Source organism: Phoca vitulina, unplaced genomic scaffold, assembly GCF_004348235.1.
Source record: "Phoca vitulina isolate PV1807 unplaced genomic scaffold, GSC_HSeal_1.0 scaffold45, whole genome shotgun sequence".
Classification (NCBI taxonomy): Eukaryota; Metazoa; Chordata; class Mammalia; order Carnivora; family Phocidae; genus Phoca; species Phoca vitulina.
Window position 1 is genome coordinate 10,248,809 of NW_022589748.1, and position 22,747 is coordinate 10,271,555.

Here is a 22,747-nt window from a genome sequence, read left to right on the forward strand (position 1 = left end):
TTGCCAGTAAAATGGTGCTGCTGCTGTGAGAAACAGCTTGACAGTTTCTCAAAGGAAAGTTAAACATAGTTACCATACGACCTAGCAATTCTAAAAGAACTGAGAATGTACGTTCATACAAAAATGTATACGTGGATACTCATAGCAGCATTATTCATATTAGCCCCAAACTGGAAAAAATGTAAATGTCTATCAACTGATGAATAGATCAACAAAATGTGGTCTATCCACAGGATGGAATATTATTCAACCGTAAAAAGGAATGAAGCACAGATCCATGCCACAACGTGGAAGAACCTTGAAAACATGCTAAGTGAAAGAAGCCAGGTACTAAAGGACACATATTGTGTGATTCCATTTAAGTGAAATGTCCAGAATAGGTAGATCTTCAGAGACAGAAAATAGATTAATGGTTGCCAGGATGGGTGGGGGGAGTGGGGAATGAGGAGTGACTGCTAATGAGTATAGGGTTTCTTTTTGGGGTGATGATTGTGCAGCTTTATGAATATATTAAAAACCACTGAATAGGGGGTGCCTGACTGGTGCAGTCGGAAGAGCATGTGACTCTTGATCTCGGGGTTGGGATTTTGAGCCCCACGTGGGGTACAGAGATTACTTAAATTTTTAAAAAATCTTTGAAAACCACTGAATTGTACACTTATTTAAAATGGCAAAGTTTGGGGCGTCTGGGTGGCTCAGTCAGTTGAGTGGATGCCTTTGGCTTGGGTCATGATCCCAGGGTCCTGGAATCGAGCCCCGCATTGGGCTCTCCGCTCAGTGGCAAGTCTGCTTCTCCCTCTCCCTCTGTGATCTCTCTTGCTTTCGCTCTCTCTCAAATAAATTTAAATAAATAAATAAATAAATAAATAAATAAAATCTTTAAAATGGCGAAGTTTATGGTATATGAATTCTATCTTAAAAAAATAAAAAAGGAAGGGGTGCCTGGGTGGCTCAGTCCCTTAGGCATCCGACCCTTGGTCTCGGCTCAGGTCTTGATCTCCAGGTTGTGAGTTCAAGCCCCATGCCGGGCTCCGCACTGGGTGTGGAACCTACTTAAAAAACGAAAAAAAAGAAAACTAGGAGTTGAAATTGTGCGTGTGTAAAATCTGAAAGGACACACAACCAAACTCCAAACAGTGGTTACTTCTGAAAGAATAAGGTTTTCATGTGTCTGTATTGTCTGGATTTTGTTTTTACAGTGAGGATGTATAACCTACATAATTTTAGAAAATAAAAATAAAAACACAACAGAATAGAGGAACTTGTATTTGTTTATGGGAAAGTGGGAAGGCCCTTCAGATTCTCCCTGTGTTGTAAGGAAATCCTGCTCAGCTTGCAAGGCCACTTCCAGGGTCATGGCCTGTCGGATGCTTTTGCAGACGCATTATAATCTGCTGCTAGGCAGCTACAACGTGACGAGTTGCCTCCTGGTACTTAGATAATATCAGATCGTCTTTTTCAAATTCAGTTAAAATCAGATAATTCAGACTGGCTTCCTTTGATCCTCTGTACAGCCGTTACAATTTACATCTAATCAAATTCTTTTAGTTGTTCTGAAATTACAAAAAAGAATACATGTTTAAAAATTCAAACACTACCGGAGCGTGTAAAGTAAAAGGACAAACACTCTCTTTTAATATCCACTCCCCCCCACCCACACACACACTCCTAAATCTCAAAAATAACCATTGGTAACAATTTAGAGCCCTACATTCTTCATGACAGAAAAAAATTTGTTAGTTCTAGTAATTAACCATACAGGTTGGACCTGTTGGCTCACCACAGAACATCTAACCCAGAATTAATAGTCAAATTGGCCCTTTCTAGAGTGAAGGTTTTCCTTTAGACCGTCTTCAAAATTTAAATTCTTAAATGAGGGCTTAAGTTTATAGAAACTTCAAGTGTATCAGTCTTAACATCTGGGGCAGAAGGAATTCAGGAAATGATCTCAACGTTCCCACTGCTTGGATCATAGTTTAGCTGTATGCTTCAGTAGGCAAGCAACTCATTTACACATTTATCAGATGCTGGTTTTCAGTTTAAAAGAACAAAAGAATATTTTTTCCCCTTCTGTTTGAGGACTAAGGCTGAGGAAGCTACAAAAGTACAAGTAAGCCCCAAGGATTCTAGAGTGTCAGGGGCTCCATGATGGAGAGAGCAGGTGACTCCCTTGAAGAACTGGGTTGCAGAGATCTCAGGCTGGGCCACGTGAGGAAATCCTGAGGCAGGATTTTCCTTACACACACACACACAGACACACACTTCGTTAGTCATGGGCCTTCATCATCTCTCAGATTGTCAGTTCTCTGAGGGCCCAATCGGGTCTCTCAATTCCATTCCATTTGTTCAAATCCCCATCAGTTCCCATGTGACCAATTTACAACCGCTACAGCTCTTTCTTCCTTCACTCCCCTGCCTCTAGAGAAGGTTCTACCTCCTGGGGAATTCCGAATTAACCTCAAGAAACCTGAGCATGTCTCTCTTAGGCTTTAAAACCTCAGGTGATTCCCCCTTTTGCAGACACAAGATCACGTCCAAGTTTGTTGGCATGGCTTTCAAGGGCCTCGTCGTCTCTCCATACTCTGTGCTCTAACTTAGCTAGACAATGACTCATCAGGGTTTAAATAGGCAAAGTATCTAGAGAGGAGTCTATGAAACTCGGAGCATCCGCCATACTGTCACCCCCTCCCAAGGAAATTAGCTTCAGTAGGTGCTTTCTGCTTAATGTTATCTTGCGTGCATCAAATGAACCGTACAAAACTGATCATGCGGGGCGCCCGGCTGGCTCAGTCGGTGGAGTGTGTGCGACTTTTGACCTCGGGGTTGTGAGTTTGAGCCCCACGTTGGGTGTAGAGATTACTTAAAAATAAAATCTTAAAGGGGCGCCTGGGTGGCTCAGTTGGTTAAGCGTCTGCCTTCGGCTCGGGTATGATCCCAGGGTCCTGGGATCAAGCCCCGCATCGGGCTCCCTGCTCGGTGGGGAGCCTGCTTCTCCCTCTCCCACTCCCCCTGCTTGTGTTCCCTCTCTCACTGTGTCTCTCTCTGTCAAATAAATAAATAAAATCTTTTAAAAACAATAAAATAAAATCTTTAAAAAAAAAGGAAAAAGGGAAAAGAAACTGATGGTGCTGGCCGTACCCAAGATCAATGCCGAGGGCGAAGGGCGCCTCGAATAGACTCAACTCAACAGATGTCAGCTCTCTTCAGGATGGCTTGGTTGTTCCACTTACCAATTTTCCATTGTTCCATGGAAATGGACTCCAACATATCATCTCACAGGGGAGTGACAAATGAGACCCTCGACTGGGAAGTTCTGGGGTACCCAGAATCTGTGCATCTAAGATGCACTCAGCGGCTTGGATGGCTCAGGTCTGCTGTGTCTTTTGTAAGGTAAAATGATTTCAATTATGTCTTATTTTTCTAGGGGTTCATCTGAAAATGATGAGAGAATTTTCTCTTGCTCCACTGGAGAGAGTAAACAAGACTTTGTGTCCAGCCATTTCTCATCTTCATCACTGCTCATTCCCTGGTCCGAGCCACCATCACCTCGTTCCTGGACTTTGTGGCAGTCCCCTAACTGGTCCCCCTGCTTCCAACCCTGGCCCTGCTATAGTCTGTTCTCCACACAGCAGCCAGAGGGATCAGATCATGTTACTTTCTTGCTCAAAGCCCTCCAGTGGTTCTCCATTTCACTCAAAATGCAAGCCACAGTTCTCATTGTCTCACTATCTCTCTGAAACCCAGTCCCCCTTTTGCTCACCCCTTTTCAACTACACTGCTGTCCTGGCTCTTCACTCATTCCATCACACCTCTGCCTCAGGGCCTTTGCACTTGCTGTTCTCTTGCTTCTCTTTCCCAAGAAAGCCTCATGGCTCATTCCTGCATCATCTCCTTTGAACTTTGCTCCTTAGCACTTGTAGACTTCTGCTTATACTATCTAATTTACTTATCCATCTGGCTTATTGTCCATCTTCCCTATTGCAAACTAAACTCATGATTATTTGTTGTTGCTATTCACTGCTGTATCCCCAGTACCTAAAATGGTGCCTGGAGCATAGTAGGTAAATATGTAGTCAGCAAATATTTACTGATGAATGAATGCTTGGGGCTCCTCTTGCTGCTGAGGATAATGAAGAGGTTTTTGCTTTCCAGGGTCTAGATGCTTAGGAGCAAGAAAGAGAGGTTGGGGGAGTTGAAAGTGGAGGCCCAAATTAAATTATATATTTAATTTAATATATAAAATTAAGTAATAAGCTGGTGGCAGGTTAGTAATCAGTTGGCTCCCTTTATTTATTTATTTTTAATATGTTATTTATTTGACAAAGAGAGACACAACGAGAGAGGGAACACAAGCAGGGGGAGTGGGAGAGGGAGAAGCAGGGGGAGTGGGAGAGGGAGAAGCAGGCTTCCCGCTGAGCAGGGAGCCTGATGCAGGGCTCCCTTTAGAACAGAAACTGGAGGACGTAGAGGGGACCAGCCAATTCACAAGTGAGGGGAGAATGTTGCAGACATACAGAGACATGGATGTCAGAAGAGATAATCGTGAGGTCTATGAATGAGGAGTGGTGACAGCTTGGAGGGCTGCCTCCATTCCTGATGGCCTCCCTAGTTCCAGTCCACAGTATGGCCATGCTGAACCCTTTCTCTTGTGGTGCTTAAACGAATAAAATGTTGAATAAGCAAAGGTGTGGCAGCAGGGAGCCTCTGGGCATGTTCGGGGACCAATGGGCTCCTGGCTGATGTAGATGGCAGCAGGAAAAGCAAGCTGGGGCCTCCCCTGCCCCCCACCCCCAATCCACCAGGCCTGAGTGCCTACAAACCCAGGACAAACCAGGGCAAAGTTCTCTTCTCAGATTCACACTGAAGATTTGCTGGTGCAAATGCTGCTGGTTGCCATCAGCTGCTACCTCCTCGCCCGGGCTCCCCACCCACCACTTCCTCCTGGGTAGAGTAACATAGGCCACTTTGGTCAGGATGGTTCTAACAGAAATATCTGGCTCACCACAGTGCTCTTTCCCCTTCTTTCCACCTGCCAGCAGGTTAGAGGGAGAAACTCCCCGGGGAAGGAGGCTGGGCCTCAGGGGAGGGGAGGTCATTGAGGCCCAGAGGGGCCCAGAGTGGGTGCGGCACAGAGGCCACCACCCTATTCCAAGGCCCTTATGATCTCATGGCTAGGTGCACCAGGGCATTCTAAAGTCCTAGAAACTCTCCCTGGGATTTTCTGAGGGAGGGCTGAGCTGAATGCACCACAGGTAGGGATTTTCTACAGCTGGCACTCTTGAGTATTCACATGCAATCCACGGGGTCCTGTTATCACTGAGTGACCTCACTCTGGAGGCTCCGCGTCCAGCCTCTCGGCATATGGTTGATTGTGTCCAAAAGAGCCTATCATTCCGGGCCAGAAGCCTGGGAACCAGTTCCAAGCAGCATTGACTTGCTATGCTGTGCCAAAACCTGCCTTCACCTCTCTGGGCCTTGGTTCCCTCCTCCCCACACAGCTCAGGCTTCTGCAGGACTCACCAGTCTGTGAGTTCAAATAGGATCATATGAATGTTAATACTCCCATGTTGTTGCCTTATTACCCCCACCTGCTAGGACAAGATCTCCAGCTTCCTGCAAAGTCTCTGCTATTTCAGAAAGTCTTCAGAGGTATTTCACTTGTACTCCACTCCCTTGTACGGGAGCTGCTCCGGGCTTCACATCTTGGCTGTGATTCTATAACCAAAACCATAGATAAAACAATTCTTGGCTATTTGCCCCAAGCCCTTAAAACACCAAAGCTGTGGTGGAGTCAGGAAGAGCCTCTCTCTCTGCTTTGAGTTACCCTAAGCTCCACCTGCTTGGGCTCCAGTGTGTACAGGCTAGTAAAGAAGCTCTTTCAAGTTTTACTTATGACTTTCTCTCTCTCTGTCTCAATCTGTGTCTATCTCCCAATCTCTCTCTCACTCTTTCTCACTGATTTATGTTCAGGGAGCTGAGCCAGAGCGACCTGCAGAATAGCTATATGTACAGGAAGGACCGCTATTCCCCTCTGACAATTAAAATTTCACAATTTGACAATTAAATTGGGGTCAAGCTCATTCTAGTCTGAGCCTCCCCCCCTTAGGGCTCTGATGCTCCCTCTTGACTAGTCTTCTATTGGGTCACCCCATTAGTTCTCCAGACACGCCCAGTTGTTCTTGGACTTCCAAAATGACCAAAACTCACATTTGGCTTACAATGAGGATATTGGTAACCCCAGCCTATCTTATTTGTTGCATCAAGGTAAGTGAACTCCCTGCCATAACTCTCCTTCCCTGGGGAAAAGGAAACCTCTCCCGTCTTCTGACGAGGTAGCCTGAGTCCATCTAGAAAACAAGTCAAACAGAACCTAGAAGACTTGTCATTGCATGACGTGTTTGCACTGTATAATGAGGTGAAGTGTTTGGGGGAAGCAGCAGCCCTGTTGATTATCTAAGTGATAAGGAAGGCCTCCTCCCTGGTCTCACCACCTATCAGACTCTTCTCAATCCTTTCTGCCACTGCTCCTCCAGCTGAATGTTCCTGAAGCTCCATCAGGAGCTGTGGATGACTCCCTTCAAAGCCTTGGATGACTCCCTCTTAATTTAGAGGGTCTTGGCCAAATGTCATGTCGTGGCAAGTCACAGGAACCCATTTGAGCTGACAGAAAGCAAACGAATACATTTATCTAAAGGATATCACAAAGCCCTTAGAAGAACCCAAATACGATCAGGTCTTCCAGGTGGATGGAAGAGGGCACCCTTCTCCACCTCTTCAACAAAGGTTGAAGAAGGTTGCCCTTCAATGCCAACCTCAGCCCAACTTTCCATATACTCTGAATTTCCACACTCTTAGGAAAGAGAATCTGGCCGAGCTGGGGTGAAATGTTCACCCTACAGTAATCAGCTACTGCCAAGGAAACAGGGTCCTATACAAAAACCAGCATCTGGCCACCTCACCCTCAACCTCTGAAGTTCTTAGTTACCTGGGCTAACGCTCAATCTTACTCCATAATTTTCTTTAGCTTCATGCCCTACTTTGCCCCCTCAATCTCTCATCAGCCTATCCCCTTTGCCTGGAACGTGCATCCCCATTGCCATTTGTCAAAACCTTCCCAGCCCTGAGGCATCGTGCCAACTTCTTTGTGCCATCCTTTATGATACCTTCGATTAGAAGTGTCGTAACAGGGCACCTGGATGGCTCAGTCGCTTAAGTGTCCGACTCTTGGTTTCAGCTCGGGTCATGATCTTGAAGCCATGATCTTGGGGTCATGATCTTGGGGTGGTGAGATTGAGCCCCATGTCAGGCTCCATGCTCAGCAGGGAGTCTGCTTGGGAATCTCTCTCTCCCCCTCCCTCTGCCCCTCCCTCCTCTCTTTCTCTCTTTCAAGTAAATAAATAAATAAATATCTTTTTAAAAAAAGCGTAGTAACAAAATTTCAGATTTGAAAGGACTCTCAAATATCACCTAATTAAACTTTGGCCTACTGCACAAAAACCCCTTATATATTACTTCCTATTAAATTTTCAACCAGGTTCTCCTTCCACACCTCCTGAGACTGGATGCTCCTGACTTCCCAAGGAGATCCACTGCATCTCCTGCAGCTCTGCTTGTAGGAAAATGCTTTCTTGTATTACATGCGAGCTTGCTTCTTTGTGACTTCCATGCTTTAGACCTGGTTCTGCCCGGCTGAAATGCCCAGAACAAATCTGTTCTCTTTCTCTTCTGGAAGCCCCTTCAGAAATGTGGACAAGGCTTATGGGTCTCTCTTCCAGGCTGAACATCCTCAATTATATCTAATGTTCCCTATAAGACAAAGTCTCAAGTCCTCTGACCACCCCAGGAAGAACGCCCGTTTCAACGATCCTCCTAAAATCTGGTGCCTTGAAATAAATGCAACGAGGATATTCAAGGAAATACTTTAATTAAAAAAGGAAAAAATAGGGGTGCCTGGGTGGCTCAGTCGTTTAGCGTCTGCCTTCAGCTCAGGTCATGATCCCAGGGTCCTGGGATCGAGCCCCGCATCGGGCTCCCTGCTCCGTGGGAAGCCTGCTTCTCCCTCTCCCACTCCCCCTGCTTGTGTTCCCTCTCTCGCTGTCTCTGTCTTTCAAATAAATAAATAAAAATCTTTTTTTAAAAAAAGGAAAAAATAAATTGAGTATCTAACAATAATAGGAAGTTGGTTATACCAGTTAAATAAGTGCATTTTATGAAATACTATTCAGCCTTTAACAAAATAGGGTAGATTTACATGTACTAGCATAGAAAGATTGTCATGATAATGTAAGGAGAAGAAAAGCAAATTACTAGTGTGTGTTACATATTTTTTTATTAAGATTTTATTTATTTATTTGAGAGAGAGAGCACAGGAGGAGAGGGAGAAGCAGACTCCCCACTGAGCAGAGAGCCAAAGACAGACACTTAACCGACTGAGCCACCCAGGCGCCCCTAGTGTGTGTTATATCTTAAACACTTCATTTTTTGGTGTATACATTAAAAAAAATTTGGTGGGGGAAGAGGGCTGTCTGGCTGGCTCAGTTGGAAGAGCACCTGACTCTTAATCTCTGGGTTGTGAGTTCAAGCCCCAAGTTGGGTGTAGAGACTATTTGAATAAATAAACTTTAAAAAATTGGGGGAAGGGTATTTACTGGACTCTACATAGTTATTTCTAGATTCTAGAGATGTCTTGATTATTTCTAGAGTATAGAGGATGAGGTTTTAGAGCTCTTTCATTATATATGTAGTATTTGGCTTTTTTTATAGAGAGCACACATTACTTTTATAATCAGAAAACAATAATAATAAAGGATTTGCAGTGCTTTGGTGAGCTCCAAATATCAGGGTGTCAATCTCCCACCTCATTCACATTCTTTCCATTTATTCATTCAACAAATGCTCTCTAAGGCCTTCTCTGCACCAGAGCCCATGCTGGGCCTTGAGCTCCTGGAATCCAGTGAGGCGTGGTCCCAGCTGTCAGGAGCTTACAGATGTTAGAGGAAATCTAGCATGATAATTGCTAAAACAAGGAAATTTCAGGGTTATGGGATCACAGGGGAGGGACCTCCTGAAGTCTTGAAGATAACAGTGTTTGTTGGGCATGAAGGGTTGTTGGGTAATTAAGAGTGGCCTGTGCAAAGGCCCTGAGGCAGAGAGAACTATGCTGTGTTCTGTCCATCCCATACCGTACTCCACCTTAATCCAAGTCACCACCATCCTCTGCTGCATCATTCCTCTCCAGTCTGTTCTTGATCTAGCAGCCAGAGTGATCTTTCAAAATTACAAATACAACCATGTCACCTCCCTGCTTAAAACCAATCCTGTGACTTCCTCTTTCTCTTAGGACAGAAAGTCCAGAATTTCTTCACATGGCCCATCAGATCATTTTTTTAAAAGATTACTTATTTATTTGAGAGAAAGAGAGCACATGCTAGAGAGAGAGAGAGCACGCACAAGCAGGGGAGGCAGAGGAGAGGGAGAAGCAGGCTCCCCGCTGAGCAGGGAGCGTGATGGGGGCCTGGATCCCGGGACTCTGGGATCATGACCTGAGCTGAAGGCAGATGCTTAACCAACTGAGCCACCCAGGCGCCCTAACCCATCAGATCTTGCATCTAATTATCAGGAAATCTGTTGGTTCTGCCTTCAAAAAATATCCAGAATATGACCACCTGTCATTATCTCTGATGTAACCAAGTCACCATTGTCTCTCCCCTGGGTTTTTGCAGGAGGCTCCTCACTGTCTCTCTGTATCCACTTGTCAACCCTGTCTACCCTCACCTCAGCCACAGTGACCATGTCACCCTTCTGGTCTAAACCGTCCCGTGGCTCCCATCTTACCCAGAGCCAAAGCCAAAGGCCATCCCATAGTCCAGGGGCCCTGCACATCTGGCCTTTCATTGTCTCTCCTGTGTCACCTCCTCCTGCTCTCTCCCTCGCCCACTTGTCACCAGCCACACTGGCCTCCATCCAACACATGAGGCTTGCTCGTCTTGGGGCCTTTGCCAGGAGTGCTGTTCTGCCAGGAATGCTGTTCTGCCAGGTTATCCCATGAGTCCCTCTCTCTGCACCTTCCCAATCACCTTCTCGCTCTTTATCTCCATCTCCAAAACTTCCATTCTCTGAGTTCTGCCATCACTCTGAGTCTCTTTCTGTCCTGTGTCTCTCTCGTTCTTATGGCAAGAGGTAACTCAGTATGGCGTCTCACATTTACCCCAGAAGTAAAGATGAAACTTCCTGCCCCATAAGGTGATGAAAGATGGTTAACAGTGTGAGGGGCTGTGAACATAGGTGTCAGTTCTCGAGTTTCCCAAGGGAGAGCCTATTGCTGGCAGCCCCACGGGGCAAACCCAGGGGAGGTGGGATTGGGGGCTGAGGCTGTCCTGGCCTGGGTCAGGCTTAGGTTCAGGGGCTGGCGATGGGGACACTGACCTGGATGTTGGGCCAGGGTGGTGGGGGCTCAGAACAATGGGGAACATTTTGACCTCTGGGGTTTGAATGCAGAGTAAAAGCTAGAGCAAAGTCAGATTATCTCAGTCCTACAATGACCTGTAAGGCCCTATGTCCTGTGCCATCCTCACCAACCTTGTGACACACCTGTCTGACCTCATTTCCTACAGCTCTCTCCACTCAGTGTGCACCAGTCATCCTTACTGCCTTGTTGCTCCTAGAATGCCCCAGGTACACTCCTGCCTCAGGCCCTTTGCACTTGCCATTCTCTGCCCGAAACACTCTTTCCCAGATATCTGCATGCTATTCTTCTCTTTATTCAGGCCTTTACTTCAAAGTCACCTTCTCAGTGAGGCCTTCCCTGGCTACAATCACACAAGACACATTCACATACCAGACTTCCTACCCTCCCTCTCTTCAGACTTCATTTTTCCCTCCTCAATATCTATCTCTAACTAACAAATGATTGATCTTATCTATTGCTATCTCTTTCCATTAGTATGTCAGCTCCATGAGGACAGGGATTTTTGCCTGGCATTCATTGTTATAACTTCAGTATCTAGTACACAAAAGTTTTCAATAAATAGGGGGCACCTGGGTGGCTCAGTTGGTTAAGCGTCCAACTCGTGGTTTCGGCTCAGGTCATGATCTCAGGGTCCTGGGATCAATCCCCATGTCAGGCTCCGCATTCAGAGCAGAGTCGGCTTCGGATTCTTTCTCCCTCCTCCTCTGCCCCTCCCTGCTTGCACTCTCTCTCAAATAAATAAATAAATCTTAAAAAAAAAAAAGTTTTCAATAAATATTTATGAATGAACCCAGCAGGAGTGTTGAACATCTATTACATGCCAGATTATTTTCATCCATTATGTTATTTCTTACTAGAAATACTTGGAATGATCCCATTTTTGTTTTAAAAAGTTAAAAAGTATATGCAAATACACAGAGCACAGAGCTCCACTTTGCCTGGAGGGAGTGACAGGGCGCCCCCTGGAGTTCAGTGTGAGGTAGTGGCTCTCCTTAACACATTAAAGGAAAATGTCTAAAATTCCCTCTGCTAGGCTGTTACAAGTACTTCTCTCTGGGAGAAGGGATTTCGAGTTATTTTAACTTTCTTCTTTTTTACTAAGCTGAATTTTGTGATTTTTCTCCAATGACAACATAATGATTTTGTAATAAGTTTTCTGGCTCAGTCAACAGAGTGTGAGACTCTTGATTTCAGGATTGTAAGTTCAAACCCCACCTTGGGTGTAGAGATTACTTAAAAATAAAATATTTAGGGGCACCTGGGTGGCTCAGTTGGTTAAGCGACTGCCTTCGGCTCAGGTCGTGATCCTGGAGTCCCTGGATCGAGTCCCGCATCAGGCTCCCTGCTCGGCAGGGAGTCTGCTTCTCCCTCTGACCCTCCCCCCTCTCATGTGCTTGCTCTCTCTCATTCTCTCTCTCTCAAATAAATAAATAAAAAATCTTTAAAAAAATAAAATAAAATAAAATATTTAAAAACATTAAAAAATAGGGCGCCTGGGTGGCTCAGTTGGTTAAGCGACTGCCTTCGGCTCAGGTCATGATCCTGGAGTCCCTGGATCGAGTCCCGCATTGGGCTCCCTGCTCAGCAGGGAGTCTGCTTCTCTCTCTGACCCTCCCCCCTCTCATGTACTCGCTCTCTCTCATTCTCTCTCTCTCTCAAATAAATAAATAAAATCTTTAAAAAAAAAAACAAAACATTAAAAAATAAAAATAAAATAAAATATTTTTTAAAAGTGTACTAAACAGGGGTGCCTGGGTGGCTCAGTTGTTAAGCGTCTGCCTTCGGCTCAGGTCATGATCCCAGGGTCCTGGGATCGAGCCCCACATAGGGCTCCTTCTCTATGGGGAGCCTGTTTCTCCCTCTGTCTGCTGCTCCCCCAGCTTGTGCTCGCTTGCTCTCTGACAAATAAATAAAATCTTAAAAAGAAAAGAAAAGAAACCTTCCTTCCAAAGAGTCCTGGTTCCTCAAGGTGCATGATGGGGGTTGTTAGTATTCTCAAGGGGGGGAATGCCCAGGATGAGGGATAGAGCACCAGCCTTCAGGTCAACAGACCTAGGTTTGTATTCTCACTAGGTGACCCTGGGCAGGACTCCTGACCTGTTAGGGACCTCAGTTTCCTCATCTCTAAAATGAAGCTAATAATGCCAATCCCCTGGGGCTGCTATGAGCATTAATGAGGAGATGAATTAAGTGCAAAATGCTCAGCACCAGGCCTGGCTCATCATATGAGCTCAGCAAATTGTGTTGCATAAAATGAAGTATTCGTTCATCAAATGTCATTGCCATGTAAAGTGCCAAGGAAGCCAGGGAGGACACAACAGGACAGCCCCTGCCCTTGCAGCTTACAGACTAGTGGGGCAGACAGTCGTGGAGTAATCACATGAATAAAGAATTATAGGGGCGCCTGGGCGGCTAGCCGGTTAAGTGGCTGCCTTAGGTCATGATCTCAGGGTCTTGGGATCCAGCCTAGCATTGGGCTCCCTGCTTAGTGGGGAGTCTGCTTCTCCCTCTCCCTCTGCCCCTCCCCTCTACTTGTGCTCTCTCTCGCTCTCTCTCTCAAATAAATAAAATCTTTATTTTTTTATTTTTTTAAAAGATTTTATTTATTTATTTGACAGAGAGAGACACAGCGAGAGAGGGAACACAAGCAGGGGGAGTGGGAGAGGGAGAAGCAGGCTTCCCGCCGAACAGGGAGCCCGATGTGGGGCTCGATCCCAGGACCCTGGGATCATGACCTGAGCCGAAGGCAGACACTTAACGACTGAGCCACCCAGGTGCCCTAAAATCTTTATATTTTTAAAGATTTTATTTATTTATTTGCCAGAGAATGAGAGCACAAGCAGGGGGAGCCACCCAGGGGCCCAATAAATAAAGTCTTTAAAAAAAAAAAAAAGGGTGGCTCAGTTGGGTCTGCCTTCGGCTGGGGTCATGATCTCAGGGTCCTGGGATTGAGCCCGGAATTGGGCTCCCTGCTCAGCGGGAAGCCTGCTTCTCCCTCTCCTTCTGCCGCTCCCCCTGCTTGTGCTCTCTTGCTCTGTCTCTGTCAAATGAATAAATAAATAAAATCTTAAAAAAAAAAAAATTACAAACTGTCCTAAATGCCGAGAGGAGAAAGTCCAAAGAACAAAGAGAGCATATAAACAGGGGCACCTGATCTAGTCACTTTTTAACCCAGGTGACTACAGATGTAGTAGAGTGTTTTCATTTTTCCCTTAGTGATAGGAAGATCCTTCACAGGTACAATACACTGAACATTTTGCAAGGAAACTTTCATAGTTGAGATTTTCATAGGACCCCTATACCAGATCCTAAGCAGAGATGATGACCCTCACTTTACAGAAGTGGAACCTAAGGTGTACAGAGGTTATATCACTTCTTCAAGGGCAGACAGCTCACTGACAGCAAATCCAAAGGTCAGACAATATCCAGAGGTCTTTTGCTTCCACATCTCTTGCTTTTTCATTATTTCATGTTTCCTTTAGTATTTTTATTTTTTTATTAACATATAATGTATTATTTGTTTCAGGGGTACAGGTCTGTGATTCATCAGTCTTACACAATTCACAGCGCTCACCGTAGCACATACCCTCCCCAATGTCTATCACCCAGCCACCCCATCCCTCCCACCCCCCTCCACTCCAGCAACCCTCAGTTACCTTCAGTATTTTTAATTCTAAAATATAGCACATTTTCTTTTTTTTTTCATGTTAACATACAGCTTACAAAACGAGCGTGGGAAAATAGATGTGCGTGGTTTAAAGAACATCATGTAACTATAACCCCGCCCGAGGAACAGAACTTAACGTAGTCCGGGTCCCCTAGGCCCCCTTCCCCAGAAGTAATCCCTATGCCAAATTTTGTTAATCATCCACTCTCTTATTTTTAAAAACATTTTTTTGTCATTTTGCATCTCTTATCAGTATATTATATTGATTTGCCTGGTGAATTCTATATAAATGGCATCTTGGTTTATGGATTCTTCTGCAACCGGCTTCTTGTTCCCAACATTTTGTTTTTGAGATTACTCTTATTGATGATGCCTAGACCTATCATTCATTTTCACAGATAAACAATATTCCATTGTGTAGTTATACCGTGATTCGTTTATGCATTCCGTGTTAACAGACACACAGGTTGTTTCCAGTGTCCTGGCATTACAGTCTTCTTTTTCTTTAGGAAGACAAATGGACTTGTTTTTATAAAAAAAATTTCCAAGATGTTACAACTTTTGTGAATTTAAATTCCAGCCCCTACATCCACATTAACAGTAGTTAAAATGAACAGCTTATCATCGGCCAGGAACTGTGTTAGGAGCTTCACACACATTTTTAAAATTTAATTCTCATAAACACTCCGTCTGGTGTCTATCATTATCTTCAGGTGAAAGGACTATTTTATAGGTAGTGAAACGGGTTCCTAGAGGTTCGACAATTTGCCCAAGGTCATTAGGAGAGCCAAGACTGCAACTCAGTCTAATTTTAACGTTCGAGTTTCTTCCAATTTACTCCATGCCTTAATAATAAAGCCAAATGTAATGACTTACTATAAGAGCTATAAGTATCTCCTATGTTTTTATACTTTTAATTGTAGTAAAATACACATAACATAAAATTTACCGTCTTACCTTTTTTAAGTGTATAGTTCAGTAGTGTTAAGTACCTTCACGTTGTTGTGTAATCAATCTCCAGAGCTGCTACATTCTTGCACGTGTCTCCTGAGGCACCTTTGCAAGAGTTTCTCTAGGGCATGTTTTATGGGTAGAATTCCTGGGGAGTTCCACCTATGGGTGAAATGCATGAATTTGTGCATGTTTGATTTAATCAGTTAAGGCCAAACTCTTTTACAAAATGGTTGCACCAATTTATAGTCCCATAGGCAGGTTGTTCTTTTTTTTTTTTAAGTATGTAATACACTCAAATATTTAAAAAAAAATTTTAAGTTCCAAATGTTAAAGGAACAAAAAGACAATACAATGAAGAATCTCCCATCCCCAACCACCTCATTCTCTCCCCAGAGGCAATTGATTCACCGGTTTCTGGTGATTCTCCTCCCAGAAATATGCCATTGAATATATTTCCCCCCCCTTTTACAACAAATAATAGTATTCTATAAATATTGCTCTGAAGTTTGCTTGTTTCTCTTAACAAACATCATAGGCAATATAACCTGGTGGTCTTTGGAACAGATTGCTTGGATTCATATCCAGCTCCATTCTAAACTGGCTATGACCTTGAGTAGGTCATTAAATCTCTCTGTGCAGTCTATTCCTTATCTGTAAAATGTGGAAAGAATCCTAACTCAAAGGTTTTTGTAAGAACTAAGTTAATATACTAAAGCATTTAGAACTGTGCCTCTTAGGCTTGTAACTATTATCAATATAATTACATCAGTGTTTTCTCATTCTGTTTTAGAGTTGCTTGGGTAGTCTATCATATAAATGTACCACGATTTATCTTAATCACAATTGATAAACATTTAAGTTGTTTCCAGTATGTTGATATTACAAACAGCACAGGAAAAAAACAAAACAAAATAAAACAACTCTATCATTTCCCAGTCACAGCTCTGAGTACATCTGTAGGATGTCCTAGAATTGGAACTGCTGAGTCAAAGGTATTATGTGCAGTTATATTCTTAATAGATATTGGCAAATTGCTCTTAATGGATACATCACAGATACTCATACATAATAACTTAAAGATATATAGAAACTTTAGAACAGAACAAGATAAGCCACTTTGTTGTCCAGATGAGTCAACTGATTCCGGGAGAGGGAAAGTGACTCACACAGTGGTGGACTTCAGAGTCTTAAAAGACTTTATGATCTTATTCTTTAAATGTAGTCTCTGCCCCCAATGTGGGGCTGTAACTCACGATACCGAGATCAAGGGTCGCATGCTCTTCCGCCAGCTAGGCTCCCCTGAGCCTTAAAATTCTTTGAAGCCCATTTTAACATTTCATTATTTTGATGCTACGGTTTGCTTGCTTAATGGTAGTAATTTAATATCTAATTTCTCATTATTCTTTCCGAATTTTTCCCTGGGCTATTTTCCTATCCTGGATTGGTCACGAGCGCTGTCAAATGACCCTAGGACAATTCTGACCTGCATGAGATCTGCCATGTGACCGATACTCCTCGTCTTCGAAAATGCTGCCCTTGCTAAATTGCCTCTAGGGGCGCAAAGTTCCGCCAGCCGCTCCCTAGAGATCGTTTAAATTACAACTAGGGGAGCGAACCATGGCACTCCCGCGTAACCTCGCCGGGACCAATTTCGCAAGCTGCCGGTTGATTTGTAATTTATCTTTTAGACGAAAGGAAGCCCGCCTCTCGGTAGCGAAGTCGTCATTGGATGGCACGGCTGTCAGTCACTAGGACTATAAGTAGGGGAGGCCGGCGGCTCCTCCCTCAGGAAGGCCAGGAGCGCGCGGGGCGCAGTGAGTCCGGGGCGCGAGTCGCGCCGGGGAGAATCTCCGCCGTATTATCTGTTAGTCCGTAGTAACTGGAGTAGAAAATAGAAGGGAGCTCGCCTCTCCTCTTTTCCCTCCCTGCCCGGCAGGCGCGATGGCGGAAGCCGCGGTGACGGTCGCCGGCGGCGAGGTGGTGGCGGCGGCGGAAGGCTCGGGCTCGGCGGGCTTGTCTCTCGGCCGGGGCTTCTCGAGCTACCGGCCCTTCGAGCCCCAGGCGCTGGGCCTCAGCCCGAGCTGGCGGCTGACCGGCTTCTCCGGCATGAAGGGCTGAGGCTGCAAGGTCCCCCAGGAGACGCTGCTCAAACTCCTGGCGGGACTGACGCGGCCAGACGTGCGGCCCCCGCTGGGCCTGGGCCTGGTGGGAGGCCATGAAGAGGCGGCCCAGGAAGGCGGCCTGCCGGCCGGGGCCGAACCCAACCCCACCTTTCCAGCCCTGGGCATTGGGATGGACTCCTGCGTCATACCCCTGAGGCACGGGGGCCTGTCACTGGTGCAGACCACGGACTTCTTTTACCCCTTGGTGGAAGATCCCTACATGATGGGGCGCATAGCGTGTGCCAACGTGCTGAGTGACCTCTACGCCATGGGCATTACTGAATGTGACAACATGTTGATGTTACTCAGCGTCAGCCAGAGTATGACTGAGGAGGAGCGAGAAAAGATAACACCACTCATGATCAAAGGGTTTCGTGATGCCGCTGAGGAAGGAGGGACTGCAGTGACTGGTGGACAAACGGTGGTGAACCCTTGGATTATCGTCGGCGGGGTTGCCACTGTGGTATGTCAGCCGAATGAATTCATCATGCCCGACAGTGCAGTTGTTGGGGATGTGCTCGTGTTAACCAAACCCTTAGGAACCCAAGTTGCTGTCAATGCCCACCAGTGGCTGGATAATCCCGAGAGATGGAATAAAATAAATATGGTGGTCTCCAGAGAAGAAGTAGAGCTGGCTTATCAGGAAGCCATGTTCAACATGGCTACCCTAAACAGAACTGCTGCTGGATTAATGCACACGTTTAATGCCCACGCAGCCACAGATATCACAGGCTTTGGCATCCTAGGACACTCTCAGAACCTTGCAAAACAACAAAGAAACGAGGTGTCCTTTGTCATTCATAATCTGCCAATTATTGCCAAGATGGCTGCCATCAGCAAGGCCAGTGGGCGCTTTGGGCTCCTTCAAGGAACCTCAGCGGAAACTTCTGGGGGATTACTGATTTGTCTGCCAAGAGAACAGGCAGCTCGCTTTTGTTCTGAAATCAAATCTTCCAAGTATGGAGAGGGTCACCAAGCGTGGATCGTCGGTATTGTGGAAAAGGGAAACCGGACAGCCCGGATCATTGACAAGCCTCGAGTTATTGAGGTCCTACCTCGTGGGGCCACTGCTGCTGCTCTTGCTCCTGACAATTCCAGTGCCTCTGAGCCTAGTTCGTGAGATGGAATAGCAGAAGTTGTTTGGACCTTAGAGCCTCTGTACACAATCATTAGCGATTCTCAGAACTTTATTTTAAGAAGAAATTTCCAAAGAAGGCTGTCTGCCCTGCATAGTAGTTCCAGCGGCCCTTTCGAGGTGATTTGAATCAGCCCATCACAAGCTGCACATTCCAAGGCCAGAAGTAACATTTTGGACTTCAGGGGGAGGTTTGTTCATCTCGTATGTGGAAAAGGAGCAGAAAAACCTCTTTCCAAGAGGTTACTTCTTTCCAAGAGCAAGATGAGGCTATTCTGGTTTGAGGGATTTTTTTCTTGGCACTCGGTTGTCTGCACAGGGAGTGAGGTTATTTATTAGAATTACATACACACCAAAAAAAGGTAAATTGCAAAATGATTTAGATCAGAAGCAAATAAGTTTGGACCAATACTGTTGGTAAATCTAAATTGTTAAGAGAGATCTTACATGCATTGTCAAATTCTTTATTAGATTTTTCTGAAGTACTGGCTCTTTCCTGCTCTGGACAAGAATTGAGCAGCTTGTCCAATGACTGGGAAAGGAAGACCTGCAACCATCTGATTTGGTCTCTGTTAATGACGTCTCTCTCTCTAAACCCCTTTAAGGACTGGGAGAGGCAGAACAAGCCCCAGAGCCCAAACCTTGGTGGTCATTAAGATGTTCAATCTCGTGCTGAAAATTCCTGGTGATTTAATCAATAAAGAGTAATTTCTAGTGAAATAAATAAAAAGGACTTTGTGGGAAAATTCTTCTGGCTAATGTTTGGATTCTTGGAATTCTGAATCTTTTACAGTCATAAAATGAACCAATTGATACATTTAGAGTCTGGCAAGTGGAGAGTGAGAATGTTTTCCCAGATTCTGGACCAGAGGATTTAACACCTAGATTTAGGTTTGCGCCTTCCCCCTGCGTTGATAGCAGAGGACTCAAAACAGGCATAAACCCCAAGGACTAGCGGGTGGGAGAGGAAATAGCAAAAGAAAGGGGTCAACACTTCTTGGAAGATTGAAAGTAGGTGGAAGAAGGGTAACTGACTTAGAATAGAGGAAGCCAAAGTAAATGCCTTCAGAGTTGGAGAATACTAACAGGAAGCAAGGCAATGTGCTCTGGAGGTACTAAGGGGTCAAGCGTGGGGATAAAGACAGATACTGTTTGGAAGCTTCTATACAACAGGGTAATTATAATTAGATCTTTGAAGTTCACAAATCTCTCCCCACGTCACATAGCCAGATGACTGCCTCTCACCTCTGTAGGTAAAGGGAGGTTTACTTCCTGGAAAATGAATTTTAAAAATACTGCAAAGTTGGGGACACCACAGTAAAGGACAGGGGGCCTGAACAAAAACAAGAATAAAGGCTGAAAGAGATTGCCCCAGCCCCCTTCCTCCCCTTAACTATTAAAAACACAATCCAGGAAGCTTATACCACCTTTGCTCCTCTGGAGAAAAAGAATGTGCCCAGGAAAAAGACCTATAAACATTCAGGGAGCCCCTAGTGAAAATCCCTGTACCAGGAAGCCTCCCAGTTGAAAAGTGTCAAGCACATTCTTTTCAATGCCTCATTCTTAGATATAAGCGGTCAAGGGTCACCAGACATTTGAGGTAAGCCTCTAACTTGAAAAGAAGTCAAAGAAACAAAAAACTCAGTAAAGAGACAAAACAGGGAGCAGAAAAAAAAAAAAAGAAAGCAGAGGTAAAGAAGATAAAAGGGTTCATAAAAAGGTAATGAGAAAGCATTTAGAATATAAAATATAGCTAAAGTTTTTTAAATTCATTAGAATACTTAGAAGATGAAATTTATCAGAAAGTAGAACAACAAAAAGATGCACAATAGAAGAAAAAAATTATGGAAATTAGAGGTAAGCCTGGAGGTTCAACATCTAGGAGGAACTCCAAAAAGAGGTAATAAAGTAAACGGAAGAAAAAAAATACATGAAATGATACAAGAAAGTTTTCTAAAATTTAAAAAGTTGTAAATACCACACATTTCTTGACTTCCCAGCACAGTGAATGAAAAATGACCTACACTAATTTTATTAAATTTTAAAATACCAGTGATAAAGAGAAGTGTTTTATATATATTAAGTCATTTGAACTGCCAACAACCCCATTTTGCAAATGAGGAAGCTGAGGTGCAAAGAGATTAAGAAATCTGTCCAAAGTTGCGCAGGCTAACTGCTAGGCAGTGTGAGTCCAGAGTCCATTATTATTATTATCATTTTTTTTTTTTTAGATTTTATTTTTAAGTAATCTCTACACCCAATGTGGGGCTCACATTTACAACGGCAAGATCAAGAGTTGCATGCTCCACTGACTGAGCCAGCCAGATGCCCCCAGAGTCCATACTTCTAATCATTATGCTCTCCTCAAACCTTCTGGGGGGAGGGGAAGAGCATGTACAAAGGTCTGGCAATCAGAATGGTATCAGACTTCTCAACAGGGAATTGGAAGCTAAAAGACAATGAAGTAACACCTTCAAAATCCTGAGGGTAAATGATTTTCTCTGTGTAATTCTATACCTAGCCACATTTTACAAACAAGCACATTCCAAGGCCAGAAGTAAAAGTATAAAAAAATATATTTTTAGACATGCAAAGTATCAAAGTGGTTTCATCCCATGCACTCTTTCTCAAGAAACTACTGGAAGATGTGCTCTAGGAAAATAAGGGGGCAAACTGGGAAAGAGGAAAACATGGGGTTCAGGAAACCCAAGCCAGCAAAGGAGAAGGTGAAAGGAGGTTTCAAGATAACAGCTCTACAGCAGGCCTAGAGAGCGAGCAGCCTGGAACAGGCACATCACTCAGAAAGAGGAGCCCAAAGGCTCCCAGGAAAAGGAAAAGGGACCTATTTGAGTACTGATACATTTGATTTTGTGAAAAATTATATTGGAAGGTTAATGGAAGATGTAAAAAGAATTAGTGATAATTATATAGAAAACTAGCAAATGAAAAAAAATGAGGCAGTTATCAACTCCAACAAAAAATAAAACCTTGTGTGACAAATGAAATGTAATCATATATAGTATTCAGCAATGAACATTTACATAGTTGTAATGTAAATACTATCTAACTACAACAATCAATCATTTTTAAAAATTCAATCAGCTTTTCTCCTACTCAAAGCTCTTAAATCACTTTCCATACAATCCCTGCTACATATCTCCAACCTCATTTCATGGCACTCGCCCTCCCTCTCTCACTAAACTCTAGCCCATTAGCCTTCCTGTGGAGCTCCAAACAAATCGAGGTCCTTTGTACTTGCAGTTCCCTCTGTCTGGAGCCTCACCTCAGGCTTCCTACCTGGGAGGCTCGCCCTCAATCCTGTCTCAGCTCAAATTAAACCTCATAAAAACCTTCTCTGACATCAGCCAATACCTACCGACTCCCCAACTCATCACCTCATTTATTGGCTTCATAGCTCTAACCCTAATCTGTAATTATCTTGAGAATGTGTTAGTTTACCTTCTAAGTGTCCCTTTCTGCTAGTATGTAAGCTCCAAGATGGCAGGAGATGTTCTGTATCCCCAGTACCTAGAACACTGTCTGATCCGTAGTTAGTGCTCAGAATATATTGAATAAATGAGTGAGTGAGTAGGATAAAGCTGGGGACCCTAGCACCTTCTATGTCCACACTTTCCTTGCTCTTGGTGTCTCCTAGCGGTGGAGGCTGGTATCACCAATCTCTTAAGACAAGGCTTTGAAGAAGAAATTCAGGCCTTGGTTTTGTTTGTCCACATACACAGCTCTCTAACTGGTTGGAGTGGGCAGTACAAAAGGGGAGGAAAACGATGGGATGCGTCCCTGGCCTGCGTCCTCTTAGTTAACCTAGAAAGGATTAGGGGTTGAGAGCAAGATAGGCATCATCTTTTCCTTGGGGAGGAGCTGGGCAGCAGAAGAGAGGCAGCAGGTGGTGGAGGGGACACAGCCTTGGGTAGAAATCAGAGCAGACTCACAAATAGAGGAAAGGAAGGTGATGGAAGAAAAGAGAAAGAAAAGGAAAAGGAAGCCAAATGCAGAAAAGAAAAAGGAGAGGAAGTTGAAGATAGAGGAAGAGAAAGAAGATGAAGAGACAGGACGGAAGGACAGAAGAAAACGCAGTAGCACGGTGACCTCAGCTCATACCAAAAATATTGAGTTGCCTCTTTTACTCCCTTGTGGGGGTAGGGAGATTTCTTTCACTTGATGAGGAGCATTGGGGGGTACTGGTGAGCTTCAACATTCACCTTTCTGGGTGATCTCAGATAAGTCTCTGGGCCTCAGTTTCTTCATCTGTAAAATAGGCACAGCCATACCCACCTACAGCAGGGAAGTCATGGAGAGGATCCCATGAGACATGGTCCTATAAATTAGTATTTATTAGATCT

General features: G+C 44.4%; 1 protein-coding gene and 1 long non-coding RNA gene across 2 annotated transcripts; one reads left to right on the forward strand and one right to left on the reverse strand.

Annotated features, from left to right (window-relative positions):
• Positions 1–1,040: 1,040 nt before the first annotated feature.
• LOC116648834 lies at positions 1,041–16,687 on the reverse strand. The gene is made up of 3 exons (XR_004302573.1): positions 16,573–16,687; positions 15,093–15,248; positions 1,041–1,553 (listed from the first exon to the last, which is right to left on the reverse strand). It is a non-coding gene; the product is annotated as an uncharacterized LOC116648834 (long non-coding RNA).
• A 204-nt stretch (positions 16,688–16,891) lies between these two features.
• On the forward strand, positions 16,892–19,132 carry SEPHS2 (selenophosphate synthetase 2). The gene has a single exon (XM_032430766.1). It carries the CDS (start codon positions 17,031–17,033, stop codon positions 18,369–18,371), a length of 1,341 nt encoding a protein of 446 aa, XP_032286657.1. The 5' UTR covers positions 16,892–17,030; the 3' UTR covers positions 18,372–19,132.
• Positions 19,133–22,747: the final 3,615 nt, after the last annotated feature.